This window comes from Pteropus medius, unplaced genomic scaffold (assembly GCF_902729225.1).
Source record: "Pteropus medius unplaced genomic scaffold, Ma_sr-lr_union100, whole genome shotgun sequence".
Lineage (NCBI taxonomy): Eukaryota > Metazoa > Chordata > Mammalia > Chiroptera > Pteropodidae > Pteropus > Pteropus medius.
In genome coordinates, this window is record NW_024349803.1 from 16,153,707 (window position 1) to 16,172,506 (window position 18,800).

At 37.6% G+C, this 18,800-nt stretch overlaps 1 protein-coding gene across 12 annotated transcripts in view; it reads left to right on the forward strand.

The window, feature by feature from the left end:
• Nucleotides 1–18,800, forward strand: part of NKTR (natural killer cell triggering receptor) — a 43,890-nt gene that overhangs the window by 18,625 nt on the left and 6,465 nt on the right. For 8 of the 12 annotated variants that reach the window (XM_039837418.1, XM_039837420.1, XM_039837422.1 and 5 more), the window contains 7 exons: nucleotides 6,144–6,173; nucleotides 6,658–6,803; nucleotides 7,177–7,399; nucleotides 7,849–8,004; nucleotides 12,223–12,310; nucleotides 12,810–12,955; nucleotides 14,181–17,072. In XM_039837418.1, the coding sequence (XP_039693352.1) occupies nucleotides 6,144–6,173; nucleotides 6,658–6,803; nucleotides 7,177–7,399; nucleotides 7,849–8,004; nucleotides 12,223–12,310; nucleotides 12,810–12,955; nucleotides 14,181–17,072 (3,681 nt within the window). Of the gene's footprint in view, nucleotides 1–3,187; nucleotides 3,216–6,143; nucleotides 6,174–6,657; nucleotides 6,804–7,176; nucleotides 7,400–7,848; nucleotides 8,005–12,222; nucleotides 12,311–12,809; nucleotides 12,956–14,180; nucleotides 17,073–18,800 lie in introns of those variants that run through there. The other 4 variants (XR_005647499.1, XR_005647501.1, XM_039837421.1 and 1 more) reach the window with 3 other exon arrangements.

Here is an 18,800-nt window from a genome sequence, read left to right on the forward strand (position 1 = left end):
GACTATTGTCTTCATTACTTATCCATTTAGAGCCTCTCCTTCCTATGCATGCACCATTTTTATTACACATAATTTTGCATATATTGCTTTTTTGGGGTGGAACAATTATGTATATGATGAAAATCAGATTTTCTTCTATGAAGCTATTTGTAAGTTTTGCAATAACTGCTCATGTCTACTACTGTATTAGTTGTAGTGATTTTGTTTTGGGGGCCTGCATAGAAGAAAACTGATTCTTTTGGAAATAGTACTGCTCAAGAAACGTGAAAGAAGTGATATATGGTACTGTCCCCAAGAATCACTGAGGAAATAATGGTTCCTGTTGAGGTGTTTTTGAAGGAATTCAAAGGCCTTGAACCAAAGCAATAACTAAGTTAACTCAGTATTTAATCATTTTATTATTACTTATGTTTTAAGCCAAAGATAGGAGAAGCCACAATAAAAGCTTTTGAATATAAATATAAAGTCTTAGAGTGGAAAAGGATTTAGAGATCATCTAGTCCAACACTTTCATTTTATATATAATGCTAACTAAGGAAGAAAAACCATGTGAAGTCCGGGTTACAGAAATTTTATTCATAATCTAGGAGAAATTGATAGTTAGAGAATGCTGCCCACTGTAAGCCATGTGATCTTATTGACCTTCCTGCTCTGAATTGATTTCAGTTAGGTGTCAGAAGCATCGAGCCATTACTGGAAAATAAATTGATACATTTAAAAAACGCCACACTTTTCTTTTCCTTCAACTGTAAGTAAGAACAGCGTAGTAATTCTGGCCTTCATTTTCATTATCTTTGTATACATCAAAAAGATAAAGAAAATATAGCCTAAAGTACTCATGAAAAAGGTGAGGTAGGGAGTTTATAGCTTTATATCAAATAACTGTTCTGGAGTAGAGCACTAACCTAGATATCAGGAAGCTTTAGTTTTAGTTTTATTTACTATGGACCTTGAGTTTTATCTTTCCTTTTCCATTTATAAAACACACTCCACTTTCTAAAATAAAGTAAATATTTTGGTCTGAAAATGTAGACAAAAAGAAGAAAGTTTTGTAGGTTGATGCTAAGTTTCTAAATATGCGGAATGATTTACATGCAAACATTGTCTTAACCTGAAGGACACAGTTGTAACGGCCTGATTTTCATCAGTCTGAAAGGTGCTGCAAGCAGCTTTGGGCTCATTTGCCTAAATCAGCAGCAGCTGCAGTCTCTTCATCCACTGCTGTTAGAACAGGGGTGTGTGGCAGTTGCCGTTGTCCCCCTTCTCTTAGTCTTTGCAGGCCTTATATCACAACCATGGAGCAGAAAGACCTGCAGAGCTTTGGAGAACAGTTTCTGTCATTGGCCACTGTCGGTGGTCATGATAGTTATAAAAAGATGAGAAAACAAGATAATACAGAAAAGTCAAACTTGCCTTTAAGCAGAAGGCATTTGTTATATTTTAAAGGTCATAAATAGGACTATAGGAAGAAAACAAAAGAAGTTCTAGGATGTGTTCTGTCACTTGAGAATCGGACTTGCAAATGGCTACTCACCTGAATGAGAGGGAAGTCCTGATCATTTCAGAGTAGTGTAACTAAGGAAGTTGGTTTGGTTTTAAGGGGTTTATAAAGCTGTGTTGACATTTTGGGTAGCAAAAGTCGATTGAATAGAAATGCTTTTTTCCTCCACATATTCGTGAATTTGTGTGAGAAGAAATGCTAGTAAGTGTTGATAAGCTGAGAAGTTCTAGCTTTTTCCTTCCATTTTTGGGATAATAACTTTGTACGTTAATTTCAAGATTTTTCATGAACAGAGATGTTCGTTCATGAAACTTAACCATAAGCCAAGTTCTCTGAATATCAGATATCATTCCTAATACTCAGTCTTAATATCACTTAGTATTTATGTGACATATGTATTGATGTGTATTATGTTAATATTAGCGCTGAATTTTTCACAGCTCTTCTATTTTGGTGACTTTTGGAACACAGGCATAGAGCACTGTAATGTGGCTTGGTTAGTTTCTATTGCCCTTACACAAGCTTTGTCATTCTGTACAATTTGTTGCCTCTTCCATGATGGTGTGATAGTTTCAGGAGTTGAAGGGGAAAAAAATTGCATGTTAAAGGCTACATTAATCAGAAATATGTTATTTTTGTTTATTTATCCCATTCTACTTTATACCTAGAGTCACATTTTTTTTACAACATTCATTGAAAACGCCATATTATTTGAAACATATTCTTTTTTGATAGTAATTCATGGATCAATGCCTTTATGACAAATTAAAGCTTGTTTTTAAGTATTTCAATATTTAGTATGTCCAAAACCCCTATATAGAATTTTGTCCACAGTTTTGATCTGAGTAGCATATATTGAAAGTTTAATAGAGTAAAAATTGGTCAGACAGTATATATCCTTTGAAAAAAATATATGGGGAAAATCAGAGATTAGACAGGAAAAGGAAGTACTGTAGCCAAGATTTAATAGCATACTTATATTTTCATTTCTCTTGCCTTTTTCTCTTTTGAGAAGTTTCTTAAAATTCTAGTTATGCTGTGACTTATTTTCAATGACTTAACTTACAAATGTATCTGCAATGGCAATGAACAATAACTATCGTCCAAACATTTGCCTATTAACTTCTAATGTCTGTTGTGATATGTGACTGAAAAAAAAGTTTTCAAATGTAGAAGCATGAATGGTTCTTTAACTATTTGAAGTGAATTAATAAAAAATGTTCCCAGAAATTTGGTTTGTTTTGAATTCTCTTAACTCAGTTCTTTCCATTGAAATCTTTGCTTTCCACTGCTGTTAACTGCTCCTGGGCATTTAGGTTTTATGTTTATGTTTACCCAGGATACATTATTCTCTTTTTGAGAAAGATGTTAGTTGATTTAGCTAGTTTCTAGGATTTGTGAAATGAAATGTAATGTTTTGCTAATAGCTATTATTAACACTCTGATGTTACAATATGAGCAGGTTCCAACTTTCACCACAAAGCGTTTCTTAAGCACAGTTCATCTCTACATACATACTTATGTGAAAGAAAATTTAGAGCCCTCCATTTTAGAAAGCTTTCTTGCTTTGCATAAAACTTGAAAATATTTAATTTCAAAGTTATATTGATATTAAAACATAGATTCAGTCTTGTCTTAAAAGTGTATTACAATTTATTTCTTGCCATTTTTGTGTAAAATTTACAGAAAGAGTGTTACACCGTGCGATCCAAAGGTAATGTCTCATTACTCTAAGGCTCTTTTTCTTTCTTTGCCTTTATCTCTTTAATCCTATTGTTATATGTTCATTGAACAATTTTAAGAAAAAACTCTGCTTGATCTGTATGGCAGCAATATGTGTAAAACAACTGTGTTTTATTGTTCGCAATTAATCCTGGGAAGTCTGTTTTAATTTCAGTGGCTTGTTTCTACCAGGTTTCCATACATCTTTGGGGTGGGAGTTTTGTTGTATATAAAGGTTTTAGATCTCATTTTAGTACAGAGCCATTAATTCTGTATAAGGCCAATAGCTTCTTTGATAATGGTGTAAAAATGTACATTGTTTTTTGGAGTAACAGTGACATTAGGATTCACAAGGTTTAAATGAACCCTTGCGCATATATTTTTAAAGTAGATTCAGGGATCGGGGGAACCTGGAAAATCATTGCCTAAGTGACAGGAGAAGATGGAAATGTGAAAATATTGAAAGCTTTTATAATTTGAAATGTTCTTTGTGGTTGTTTCTCCTTTAGGTGTTTTTTCTTAAGCATGAACTTATTTACGATGGTCTCTGGCCTTAAGGTCTTAACTTACTGAGCATATGTCACCACTGCATGGATCTGTACAACTGTATAGTTTTGAAAGACCAGTACAGTTAAGAGTGTTGGGATGAAGTCTTTCTGTTCCTTTTAGTAGAATTGAACAGCTCGGATTGAACATACCCTCTGTTTATCCATGTCTAGGGTCAGCCCAATGTCAGTCAGTAAGCTTGCTTTATGTGTTGGGATTTCAGCTCCTGGAACGTAGGCTGGAACCCTAGAAGGCTTCTTTTTTTTAAGATAAGGTCCCTTCAGTATTCTTATTATGTTGTCAAACCCAGTTAAGGTAAAATTTGTACTTCTGCATCCTGAATTGCAGATGTGAATAATGGATTTAATTATTTATACCGGTCTAGGTACAGTGGGCCAGCTGAAATTTGTCCTTCAAAGAATTGTTGCTGCCTTCTACACTATTGCAGAAAAGGACCAAGTTCATTTGTCTTCAGTTTTCATTTGAATTAAAAACAAAACATGAATGTGTCATACATTTAGCTATTCTATCTTCAAATTGAGTCTCAGGTAGTATATTCCTACATCACTGCAGTTAGCTAGAATGTTTTAATCTTACCATTTGCTCCAAGGTTTGCTATAAGGTGGCTTTTACAGCACTCCTATTAGCCGAAGTGGCAAATCGAATTGGGCTCTGTGTGTTTTAGAAAAATCTGTAGACCTTCCCCCAGTACCAGAAGATTGAGGGTTGTGAGAAAGAGGATCAAGGAAGGAGGAGGAATAAATCTAACCAATAAACTATCTCGTTTTCGCTGCTACATATTTGAGACTGATGCCTTACATGGTAGAACATTTTCACCTTTACATTTTTTACCTCTTCACATCTTTCATGCAATGGAATCACTCCCCAGCATATGGACTGATTTCTTCCCATCTTTAGTGTGCTTTGATTAAGTTTTATAATTGTGGGAAACACATTTCTATCTTAAAGTTATTGTCCAAGGTAGTTTCTGGATGCTAGTTTAATGATTTAAGCATTAGTGCCTCACCAGTTTGCTAGATTTTCTTTTTTCTGCCTGTTTTTATTTATTTTTACTTTTACATTACTTGAATTACCACTTCTCAATTTTCTAAGGATCATTTGAGACTAGTGGTTTTAAAACTCAAGATTCCCTTTAAAATTCTGTAACTTCTTAAGTTGACATTTTAATTTTTAAATTAAATTATGTAGTGGTCTGCCAGAACTGAATTTTATTAATGTAAGTGTAAGTGTTACAATTCTTTGTAGAATAATGATTTTTAGTCTTATCGTGAAGGTTAAGTTGTATTTTATTGACTTACATGTCTTAGAATTACCTTAGAATGAATATAAAAATTGATATGGGAACTTCTGGTACAATTGACTGCTTTAACATGGCCTGATACCCAGTGACCTTTCTCTCAAATATCTATTTCTCATTCTTATAAACTAAAATGCTTGTGATGTATGCTTCTGAGTCTAGTTATACCTGCTTTTGATATTTTTTAACTGCATTTCACAAGTATGAAGATCTTTGAAAATTCTATGGGAAAACTAGCTTGAGTTCAAAATACCTTAAATTACATGTACCCCATAGGCTTCCCAAGAGTGACTATCTGCCAGTTTGTGACCATGGAAGAAGCTGGTTGGGTGTTTTCTGGGCCATGGAAATTTAAAATGTCTATAATGTTATCCATCATTACTTAATTTGCCGTCGGAAGCCGGGCCAGCTGAAATTTGAAAGAAGGGTTGCTCCCTATTGCATCTTCAGAGTTGCTGTGAGTGGCAGAGTTTCACCTTAGGTGAAGGAAGAGAGCAGGAAGTTCTAGAGATAGAATTCCTGAGGCATCCCTCCCAATCCCCCTGCCTAAAAGATACAGACTGACTCAATATGAGAAACAGTAAAAGAACTCACACTCACTTCAGCAGCAAATCTACAAAGAGAACTCATTTAAGTGTGTGGAGCAAGTGTTGGTCATACACTTTTCTTTCCATAGGGCAGAGGATAGGTACTTTTTTTATCTTGATAAATTTTAAGTTTGTTTTTATTGTTTTGGATTTGAGAGTAACTTGAATTTTAATATCTGTGCTATATATATCAAACCTATTGCATATGTATACATATAAATAGTTTTCATATTGGAGAAATAGACAAAATTTTTTAATTCTTTATAATCTTTAGAGTTTTAATCAGTAAATCGGTTAGTATTGTTTTTAAGGTTCTTAAGTATAGATGTATATCATGTTTAACTTTTCCCCCCTCTCTTTTTTATCTTCACCTCTTTGTTCTCCACATGCTGTGCTTTAAACCCTTCTGCTCTGTTCACCTGAACACCTGGGCTTTGCCATCCTCTTTGCGTTGATGTTTATTACACAGCACCACAAAACCTGCTCCGCACCTGGATGGGTAAGAGTTATGTTATTACCTTGGGGAGGTATTTGGGTGGCCAGTCCAAAACAGATTGGACCCTGAGCAAATTCTCAAGGGGGCGCTCTTGGTCTCTGAGTTAATATCTCACAGCCACATTATTCCTTGAGGATCACAGGGTACAGTAGCCTTGAGACCCCATGGCTCTCATGTCACTGAAGGGGTCTTTACTGGGGCCCATGATGAGCTTCTCAGCCGTGTAGTTTTGAGTGACCCTGTAAGGGTGGTTTCTGAGTATCACATACAATCTGACTGTTACAGGACTCTACTATGAAATAGTTAAGAACTATTGTTTTAAAGGCAGAAAACTAAGTTCTAATTCCCTTCTAGTGGTTTCATACATGAAACACTCTGCTTTTATTTTTAGGTCTATGGATACGTCATGTTACAGTAATTGTCTTGATTACTTGTCTTGGCTTAATTTTCAGCAAACCAATTTTTTCTTGAATCTGTATTGTGACAGGGTACATGTTGTCTTTGGACTTGTTATTTCTGGTTTTGAAGTAATCGAACAAATTGAAAATCTGAAAACTGATGCCGCAAGCAGACCTTATGCAGATGTGCGAGTTATTGACTGTGGGGTGCTTGCCACGAAATCAACAAAAGATGGTAAGGATTTTTTAGGGATAAAGGAAGCTAGGGTACAGGTAATGCATGTTGAAGACTATAACTTACAGATACCTCCTGGATGTCGGTAGTGGAAAAAAACTCACAAGCGGTATAGCAATAGCCCTGATACCTCTCTATCATACCCTGTATCCAGCCCATCAGCAAATAGACTTCATGAAGGCAAGGGCTTTGTTACTTCACAATCTCACCAGCAAATTGTATTATCACCTTGAAAAAAGTTTATTTAAATTTTTGTTTTTAGTTTGCAATCCATAAAGCATGTTTTACGATACTTAGTAATCACATTTTTTTCACTCTGAAAGGTAAGCACTGAAATCCAGTACTAATATTTTTGTTAATATTTCTTTAAAAGTTTTTGAGAAAAAAAGGAAGAAACCAACTCATTCAGAAGACTCGGATTCCTCTTCCAATTCCTCTTCCTCTTCAGAATCATCTTCAGAAAGTGAAATTGAACATGAGAGAAGCAGAAGAAGGAAACATAAGAGGAGACCAAAAGTTAAACATTCTAAAAAGAGACGAAAGGAAGCAGGCAGTTCAGAAGAGCCAAGGAATAAACACAGAGTGAGCCCCAAAGGGTACGTGTGAAACCCTAGGATAGTCTTACCAAAAAAACAGATGAACTCCCTGGAATGGGGAAAGCGTAATTCTGTAAACTTAGCTTTCCTACCTTTTGTTGAAAAAGGATAGCATTTTTTTACGTTAAATTGAAATCTGGCAAATCTAGGGGATAGCACAGACATTTCATATCAAGGATTTATGTATTTGCAGAAGAAAAAAATCTCTGAAACTCTTTAAAAAGTTAGGATTCACTCGACAATGTTCTTATCAGAATTTTAGTACTGTGGATTTTTGCTTGGGTTGATGTTTTATATCTTCTCTTTGAGAAAACTGTATAAACCTTTGGAGTGATCTTTGTAAGGCATCAGTAGTTTTACTTTTCAATATCTTAATTCTGTGTGCTTTTATTATAATGAAATCCAAACATTACACATCTTAATTGGTGACTTAATTTGTTCTCTCTAAGTCACTCTGAGAGAAGTGATACCAGTGAAAAAAGGTCAGTCGATTCAAATGCTAAAAGGGAAAAGCCAGTGGTCCGGCCGGAAGAGATTCCTCCAGTGCCCGAGAACCGATTTTTACTGAGAAGAGATATGCCTCTCGTCGCGGTGGAACCGGAACCGTAAGTAGGATGGTTAACCTGTGTGTTGTCATTTCTGATTGATGATTCCATCAGCTTGTTGCAGTTCCACACTCATTTATTGAGCAGAACCCAGAGTGAAAAAGCACTCTGAAAGTTACTGTGAGAGCTGCTAGATGAATGAATGACATGTACCCTGCCTTTCAGAGTTCACGTTCTACTAGTGGGAAAGGCAGGTCAGTCAGGGGAGAAGTTCTTACTGGTGGTCTGGAAGGATTTCATTACTAATCTTAGATCCTTGGCTTTTCATTAGAGGTGAGATTTTGCTTGTCAGAATTAGTTGAACTCTTTGGATCCAATTGAGTGATAAAAGATGTTCTAATCTGAATAATGTAAATCAGTTGCATGGCAGTCAGGGATATAATTTAGTATCATAAATATGTTGCTGTCATTAACTTCCTTGGTGATAAGTTCTCTGTGTTGGAAAAGCTAATGTATAGCTTTAAATTTGGTCTCAAAAAATAGTATTTGACGTATTCTGTATATTAGAATCGTTTACAATTAAAAGAAATGTGTGAACAGTAAACAGAAATAGAATATTGCTGGTATAATTAATATTTCCTATGAAGAGTTGTATTAAAGACTGAGAAGTTATGCAAATGTCCCTGTTTACAATCAGGTCTCTATCATGCAGTTCATTAAATATTTTTAAATCCTTGTGTTGTCTCATTTTAAAAAGCTAGTACAAAAAAAAAAGCTAGTACAAAACGGGATGTATCTTTGAATTAATAGCTTAACATGCTGATGGTTTTATTTTTTAAAATTCTGACTTGTGAATAAATTTTAGTAGAACCTTTTCTTAAAATACAAAACATCAAGTTCATTGATAAATCCATTTGGCTTTCAGAAGGTAGGAAACTTGAAAGGTCAATTTCAGTGCCATATGGCAGAGGTCAGCAAACTATGGTCTATGGACCAAATTTGGCCTTTTGCCTGTTTTTTTTTTTTTTTTTTAATAGACCATGAGCTGAAAATGGTTTTTATGGTTTTAAATGTTTGCAGAAAAAATCAAAAGACGAATAATGTTTTGTGATATATGGATATTGTGCGAAATTCAAATTCCAGTGCTCATAAATAAAGTTTTACTGGAACACAGCCACATCCATTTGTCCACAATTTTCTTGGGCTGTTTTTTGTACAACAGCAGGTGCGCTACACACATGTCGTGGTGATGCAGTTACAACTCTTCAGTATTTCAAGTGCCACACATATAATCCATGTATGTGCAAGAAATTCTCAAAGGTGAAATACGTAAAATTTTGTTACAGATTAGCATTACCATATGAACAGCATTAACATGTATTTTGATAGGAAACACTAATTATGAACCCTAATTAAGTGAAATGTTAACCTCCCAAAAAAGAATTCCACTCCTCTCATTAGTAGATCTGTATTCCAAAAAATGATACTCAGTTATTGTATTTTGAATTTTGTTAATAAAATATTTGTGAAAATTTGTTTTCTTTCTTGTTATATAAGTACTTAAATAATACCCTTAATTTTCTTTTTGGCTTACATATCCTAAAATACTCATGGACTCTTTAGAGAAACAGTTTGCCAAGCCCTGTTATCTGGTGTAGTTAAAATAGTTTATACCACTGTCTTGCATTTGTGATCGAATATTACTGATAAGTTTATTTGGTCATCACTTTTTTGTCACATAACATCTCTGGAAGTTATTTTGTGCAGAAGTATTTTAAATCGTAATTGGCTGCTAGTCGTATCATACGAAGAGAGCAGAGTGATCCATTTTATTCGGATCTTTGAGATCTTGAGCAGTTGTTTGGGAGCTAAAATTCACTATGTGTCAAGAACTCAACACACGCAACAATAAGAAATGGACTGCCAGCCATAATGAGCTTGCTGCCTTACTGACTTACCAGCATTCCAGCTCATTATCACTTACAGTTTGCTTAGCAGAAGCTGAGCTCCACACTTGCTGTAGTTCATTTATTCTCAACTTCAGCTGCACTTTAGAATAATTTAGCAAGCTTTTAAAAATTGCTGGGCCATATAGCAAATAAAATCAGGATGTTATGGGGAGGAGCAGGAGAGTGGCAGTGTCGGGTCAGTATCTAAAAGGTTCCCAGATGAACTTTATTTATTTCTTGCTGAACACCTGTTGGTAAGGCATTTGATGTTCAGTACTTTTTTTTCTTCATGAGGAAAATGGAGCTAACAGTTTCCTGCCAAGACTACTTAGCCATCTCATTGTGAGAATCAGGTGATGTCATGACTATGAAATGACTGAAAACGTTATAATGTACTTAAAAAAATTATTATTTTTTTAGTAACACTGTATATTTATCTGGATCCAGATTACTGGAACCTTAGAAAACCCCACGTCATTGTTATAAGAGTCAAGTGTCATTTCTTTCTGTGATCTTGGGCAAGATTTTTAACCTCTTAAAATTCTTCAAAATGGTGCTGACAGTAGTAACACCCTGTAGTGTTGTTATGAGTATTAGATGAGCTAATGCCTTTAAAACGCTTATTAACAACCAGCAATGAACAACCTGAAAAGGAAATTAAGAAAGCAGTTTCATTTAAAATAATATCTAAAAGAATAAAATACTTAGAAATAAATTTAATCAAGGAAGTGAAAGACATGCAATGAAAACTAGAATATTGCTGAAAGAAATTAAAGAAGACCCTAAATAAATGGAAAGACATTCTAAGTTCATGTATTGGAAGACTTAGTATTGTTAAGATGTCGGTACTACTCAAAGTGAGCTATGGATTCAATGCAGTCCCTGTCAAATTCCAGCAACCTTTTTGTAGAAGTGGAAAAGTCAACACCCAAATTCATATGGAATCGCAAGGGGTCCTGAATAGCCAAAACAGTCTTGAAAAAGGACAACAAAGTTTGAGGACTTGTACTTCTGATTTCAAAACTTACTACAAAGCTGTAGTCATCAAAATAGTATGACTCTGGCATAAGGATAGATATAGAGACCAACGGAATACAATTGAGAGTCCAGAAATAAATCCACACATCTATGGCCATTGATGGTAGACAGAATGCCAAGTCCATTCAGTGGAGAAGGAATAGACTCTTCAATAAATGGTACAGGGACTACTGGATTTCCATATGCAAAAGAATGAGGTTGGACGCAACCTCCCATCATACACAAAAATTAACTCAAATGGGTCAACAGTCTAAATATAAGAGCTAAGCCATAAAACTCTTAGAGGAAAGCATAGGGGTAAATCTTTGTGAGCTTGGATTTGGCAACAGATTCATATTTGACATCAAAATCATGAGCGACAATGACAAAAAGATATAACACCAGTTTTCATTGCAATATTACAATAGGAAAAAGGTGGAAATGACTCGAGTGTCCACCAATAGATGACTGGATAACCAAAATGTGGTATATGCATATAGTGGGGTGTTACTTGGCCATAAATTAGAAGCCGAGGGAATGGGGATGTTGGAGAGTTAGTGCTTAATGAGTAGAGTTTTGGTTTGGGGTGATGAAAAAGTTTCAGAAATGTAGTAGTGATGGTTATACAACATTGTGAATTTAATGAATGTCACTGAATCGAAAATGGTTAAAATGGCCAGTTTTATGTTATGTATATTTTACCCAATAATAAAAGTATTTTTGAAATGCTCATTAACATAATGCCTGACACATAGTACTCAATAAAAGCTAGCCATTATGTACTAATAACATACAAAACAAACAGATATAAAAAAGCTCGTGCATGGAGAACTGTAGCCACCACAAAACTCACACTCTTAGAATTGCCTTACATAAGATGAGACAGCAGATTCAGAGCATTGAAGGAGGGGCAGTTTATTGTAGAGAGGTGGGGACAAAGGATTAAAGAAATATAGAAGTAAAATAAAAAACTACTAAAAACACAGTTAAGCATCAGAGTAAGGAATAACTCAGGATTCCTTTAGAACATCACTGTTGGAACAAGACATCTAAAAAATTTTTTTGCTTAAAAATAGCACCGTGCTTAAAAAGATAGCTACTGGTAGTATGTATTCCTACCTAAATGGGTTATTTTTTATTACAGTTTTGACATTTAAAGGGTTTGCTTAGAAAATTAGGTTTTGTGGAGTGCCTCATTTTCCCAAAGTGTTTTATCTAAACGAAGTGTTTTTGTTTTATAGGAACACAAATTCTGCATTTATACATTGAGAAGACTATTTGCTTATTTTTAATTTCCAATCTTCTTTTCCAGGAAGATTCCTGATGTTGCACCCATTGTAAGTGAGCAAAAACCATCTGTATCGAAGTCTGGACGGAAGATTAAAGGAAGGGGCACAATTGTATGTTTGTTAAGACTTTTCTTTTTTGAATTGCTTATCTACACAGTAAAATGTTTTTACTTATAGACAAAATAAACCTTAGCTTTAATTTTAGGTATAATCCAAGATCTGTTCAAGGAACTAGTTGTATTCGCCGTAGTTTTGGGATAGTACTGCCATTAGACCAAGTATTTGGATGAGTTTAAGTATGAAATGAGCATGTGAAACAGTCAGTGCGTATGCTGAGAAATCTTAGTCTGTTGAGTAATCTAGGCTAATGAATGTAACCATTAGGACTTAGAAGAGGAAATTTTCATGTGTCGTTACAGGTAAATGTCAGCCTTTCCCATTTCTTCTAGTCACTCTACATTTGACATAACTTCATCTCATCTTTTGGTACTTCAGTCGTTGTTGTCTTTGAATAGAGTCTGAGATTGGGTCTTATACCTAATTCTGTCCTATGGCAGACTGTAATTGAGAGCTATTTTTAAAATAGTAATTCCTGTCTTTGTTTTCAAAGCGCTATCACACACCTCCAAGGTCAAGATCCTGCTCTGAATCAGATGATGACGATAGCAGCGAAACTCCTCCCCACTGGAAGGAGGAGATGCAGAGATTAAGAGCGTACAGACCACCAAGTGGAGAAAAATGGAGCAAAGGAGACAAGTAAGGGCTTTGAGCATGTGCGCACTCCTGTGTTAAGGGCACAGAGACTGACTTCTGGACTTTTCATTAAAGATGTAAATTTAAAGTTCGACTGTGACCTAAGAGTACTTGGGAATCCTTGATAAAAGTAGTGCCGTTAACTAGGGAAGCCGATTGGCTTGGGGATGCTTTTCTCAGTCAAAATTGTGTTTTCCCTCACAAGAATATAAACCTGCTGGATTTCTTAAAGATTTCGTGCTCAATATTTTAGATAATCAGGACTAAAAATTATATAGCAGGTACTTTCATAGCCAGGTCTCTGAGTCACTGACAAATGAATTAGTAGCTAGGACAGTCTGTACCCGTGTGTGTGCATTAACGTCTGACTTTAAGGACTGTGGCTTCTACAGAAGTGGACCGATCTCTTACCCTCAGTGACACAGCACAGTAGAACTTCTGTCTTAGAAAAGGGGCTGGCCTCAAAATAGCTAGAGAAAATGTACCAATGGGACCCTCTATAATCGTTCATGGTAAAATTCTCTTTTACCGTGTGTGGGTGTCCTGTAGCATGTTTGAGATTGGAAGGAGGGAAAAGTGTACATCTGTACGGAGGTGGTTTAGACATAGTGCTACTGAGAACTCTCGATTTTGAGTTCTGACAGTACCACTCATCATAAAGCTTACATCTACCTTTAGGTACTTTTTCTTCAGTTTCCATAGTAAGTAGTTTAAACCTTAAGGGAAAGTCTCGATTACCTCCGTGGGACTGAGATAAAACAATAATCTTGCTAGCTTCTTAAGCAAAAGAAATTTCTCTTATAGTTCAGGCAGCTATCCTGTGTCTACAGAGAATCAACAGAATCGTTTGAGAACTTGGTTTGACATTGTTTCTGGAGCCAGAGGGTTATGAGCCAGGAACTCGGTATGTCAGCAGTGCTCTTGTGACGAGTTGGTTTGTTTTCAAAACCATTTTCCTATCAAGTTTGAAATCCTTTGCTTAGCTTTGAAAAACTTTTTGTAAGCGAATCTATTAGCAGCTCTCTCTGTGTCTCTGAAATTACAAGGTCAAGACCAGGCCAGTCTTTGATTTACCCTTTCTACATGTGCTTAAAGTGACGATGGAGTCAGGACTTTGTTGTTACTTGGCTTTTGTCAATGCATTTGTATTGACAACGAACATGTTTTAATTTTAAAACAAAGAAAACATGCTTGCAAATAATCACGCATATTGTATCCTTTTCTACAGGTTAAGTGACCCCTGTTCAAGCCGATGGGATGAAAGAAGCTTGTCCCAGAGATCCAGATCATGGTCTTACAATGGTTATTATTCAGACCTTAGTACAGCAAGACACTCTGACGGTCACCATAAAAAACGCAGGAAAGAGAAAAAGGTTAAGCATAAAAAGAAAGCTAAAAAGCAAAAACATTGCAGAAGACACAAACAAACTAAGAAGAGAAGGATCATTGTACCATCTGACATAGAATCCTCAAAATCTTCCACCCGACGAGTGAAGTCCTCTTGTGATAGAGAAAGGAGGTCTCGTTCTTCCTCCTTGTCATCTCATCCCTCATCAAAGAGGGACTGGTCCAAATCTGATAAAGATGACCAGAGTTCTTCAACCCATTCCAGCAGAGACTCATACAGATCAAAGTCTCACTCGCAGTCTTATTCTAGAGGAAGCTCAAGATCAAGGACTCCATCAAAATCCTCGTCACATTCTCGAAGTAGATCAAAGTCCAGATCTAGTTCTAAGTCAGGGCACCAAAGGCCAGCATCGAAATCACCAAGAAGGACAGCCTCTCAGTTAAGTGAAAATAAGCCAGTTAAAACAGAACCTTTGAGAGCAGCAGTGCCACAAAATGAAAACGTCGTGGTACAACAGCCAGTGGTGGCAGAAAATATTCCTGTGATACCACTGAGTGACAGTCCCCCTCCTTCGAGGTGGAAGCCTGGACAGAAGCCCTGGAAGCCCTCTTATGAGCGAATTCAGGAAATGAAAGCGAAAACAACTCATTTGCTCCCCATCCAAAGTACATATAGTTTAGCAAATACTAAAGAGACTGGAAGTTCATCATCCTATCATAAAAGAGAAAAAAATTCAGAAAGTGATCGGAGTGCTTATTCAAAATATAGCGGTAGAAGTTCAGAAAGTTCACCGAGGTCGAGGAGCAGATCTTCCAGGAGTAGATCTTATTCCAGATCGTACACAAGATCACGATCGCGAAGTCTAGCAAGTTCACGTTCAAGGTCTCGGTCTCCCTCATCTAGATCTCATTCACGAAATAAATATAGTGATCGCTCACAGTGTAGTAGATCATCTTCATACTCTTCTGTTAGCAGTGATGATGGAAGACGAGCCAAGAGGAAATTTAGATCCAATGGGAAAAAAAATAACACTTCAAGTAAAAGGCACAGCAGCAGTTCTGAAAAGACACTTCGCAATAAGTACGTCAAAGGCAGAGACAAGTCTTCATGTCAGAGAAAGTATAGCGAAAGCAGGTCATCTTTAGATTATTCTTCAGACAGTGAACAGTCAAGTGTTCAGGTTACACAGTCAGCTCAGGAAAAAGAGAAGCAAGTCCACGTGGAAACAAATAATAAACAAGAGAAAAACAGAGATGAGGAGAAATCCAAGTCCGAACGGGAATGCCCTCGTTCAAAAAAAAGAACTTCGAAAGAGAATCCTTCTGATCACTTCAGAAAGGGCAGTAAGCCCAAAAGGAAGAATTATGCTGGGAGTAAATGGGACTCTGAGTCAAATTCTGAACGAGACATAACTAAAAACAGGAAAAATATTTCCCGACCATCTTCTGATAAGGAGGAAGGTGAGGCCACATCAGATTCAGAATCGGAGTTTGGCGAAATGCACATCAGAGCCAAACCCACAACAAAGTCCTCAGCAAATACTTCACCACCTGATGGAGATGGCACTTGGAAGGCAAGCAAACAGCGGTCATCAACCTCTGATTCTGAGGGGTCCTACTGCAACTCAGAAAACCCTCGAGGGAAGCCACGTAAGCACAAGCATGGGTCAAAGGAAAATTTTAAATGGGAACACGCCAAAAAAGTGAAAGAGAAATTGAAAGGGAAAAAAGACAAAAAGCACAAGGTTCCAAAACGAAAACAAGCCTTTCACTGGCAGCCGCCACTAGAATTTGGTGACGAGGAGGAGGAGGAGATGAATGAAAAACAAGTGACTCAGGAGTCACATGAGAAAAAACGAGTGTCTGAAAACAGTGAAACCATAAAAGAAAACATCTCCCGAATTGGGAAGGCCTGTGAAGACGGCAGCCTTTCAGGTAAACAGAGTACAGAGATGATTTCATCAGATATGGAGCAGCCTGCTAAAGACGACAGTAAACGCAGCATTTCTCCCACAGCTGTAAATACTGAGGAAAACGTAGCCAGTTCTCCCCCAGACATTCAGCGTATTGAAGAATGTGTCCCAAGCGGAATGGAGGACGTGTTTCAAGCAGATGACAACATGGAGATCTGCACCCCTGACAGGAGTTCCCCAGCAAAGGTGGAGGGAGCGTCCCCTCTAGGAAATTCGAAGCTTGACACCTCGGACATAGGCCTTGTGGTAAAGCAGACAGAGCATTCTGAGGCAGAGGTGGTAAAACAGGAAAGCAGCATGTCTGAAAGCCCAGTGGTGGGTGAAGTAGGGAAAGTGGACAGCAGCTCTGCCGGCTCGGCCAGTGCTGCGGACAGTGCTGTGAAGATGGAGGCGGCTGGGAAGAGCCAGGTGAGCCTCCTGGATAATAAATGGAAGCCCCTGCAAGGCGTGGGGAACCTGGCAGCGCCGACTGCTGCCACGTCCAATGCTGCAGAAGTGAAGGCATTGACTGCTGTGCCTGAAATGAAACCACAAGGCTTGAGGATAGAAATTAAAAGCAAAAATAAAGTTCGGCCCGGGTCTCTCTTTGATGAAGTAAGGAAGACGGCACGCTTAAACCGGAGGCCAAGAAATCGGGAGAGTTCAAGTGATGAGCAGACACCTAGTCGGGATGGTGATAGCCAGTCCAGGAGTCCAAGTAGATCTCGAAGTAAATCTGAAACCAAATCAAGACACAGAACGAGGTCTGTCTCCTACAGTCACTCAAGAAGTCGATCGCGAAGTTCTACATCATCATATCGGTGAGCAATGGTCTCTTTCTTTTCTTTCTCCGAAAGAGAATCTGTTATTGTTTAGCTTGGAAGAACATCAGAATTAGGGACAAGATTTCTATTTCCAGATATCTGGAAGGGAGTAAGGAGAAGTCTTGTGCTGTGTGACTCAGAGAGCAAATTGAGGACATGAGCAGTCCATTTTAGGGAAGAAATTGGGGCTCAATGTAAATAACTGTCGCTGTCAATTAAAGCTCTCCGGCCACAGAAATGAGTTGCCGTGATAGGAGGCAAGTTCTCCATCTTTAAAGGTGTGAGGCTGCTCTTTGGCCTGTCGGTGATGCCTTACGAAGGAGTCCTGAATTTATGGAATGTGTAGGATTTAAAGATCATCAGTCTAACCCTCCATTTTAAGTGGGAGGTGAGGGCCAGAGAGGCAAAGTTACCTGCTCAAGACAAGCATCTAGTTGATCTCTGTTCAGGAGGTGGGGATAGTAAAAATCACCTTTAGATTTATTTTTTCTGGTTCAAGTTCCATCTAACGTTTGTCATCAGCAAGACTGGATAAAATTTTTTTAAAACTAAAAAATTTGGTAATGGTGACAGGAAGTTAGTAAATAACTTGTGTTCTTTATGTTGTAAATATTTCTTGTTTTTACCTCATTGTCTCTTAATTACTCAAATCCCTTATTATGACATGCTTGATTTTCATCACTTGAACTTAAAATGCAATAATAGTCTTTGACCGTTTTTTTCCTTTCTAGTTATTTGTCAGTCTTTCTCTCCTCTTACCTAGATTTCTTTAAAAATAGGAACCAACACTTGCCACCTGTAATAACTGTCTCCCATTTACTCCTCAGTTGCTTGCAGTCTGTCTTCTGTGCCTTCCCTCCCCCATCTCACTGAACGGACTGAGGTTTTCAGGTACCACCGAATGGCCAGTGCCAGGGCATATTTTCAGTCCTCACCTTCTGGAAGCCCTCTGCTAACTCCCCTCATCCCTCTCGGACCGTTCCATGCTTGTGTTGTGGGCTCCTCTTCCTCCTCCCGCCCAGACTCCCAACAGGCCCAGCCCAGTGAGCTGGTGAGTCCTGGCCGTTTCTCCCTAGGTTCATATTCCTAGGTGCAGTGACCTGTTGAGCTCCGCCAGCCACCTGTCTGCTCAACAGGTACCTTACCATTTGCGCTTTCAGAGCTCTGAGCTGTTGGTGATGCTGCCGCTCTCATTTGGTAGTACCTTCCCACCACTATCTTTGAGATGGGTGGTACTTCGTTTTATAAATGAAGACAGTGAGGCATAGAAAGGCTACGGCATTTGCTCTACGCTATGCAGCTAAGGGTGGAGACCAAGGTAGCTAAACTCTGCCTCCCGGTTTTGGTTCCTGGCCTGGGCCTTACTTCCCGACTAGGCTGTGAACTCGTTGACGTCTGGGACTGCCTTGCAGGATATCTTGGTCCGTCCTGTCCAATCTAGAGACTGCTGATCTGGAGACTGTTTTCCTACTCATCTTTTAGTCACCTCACAGGGTCTGCTTTATAATTGTTTGTTTGAATAAATGACTAGCATCCTACCAGGACATTATGTGTTCACAACTGAATAAAACCTGTGAAGATATTATGTAAATAGCCTACACATAGGGTTATTGTGCTGCTCCTGAATGACAGATATACAGTAGGCAAAGGAGGGCAGGGGGCCAAGTGAATGCAGAGGGGCAGAATTGCATTACTTAAGTTTTTTGTTTCTTTTATTAAATATTA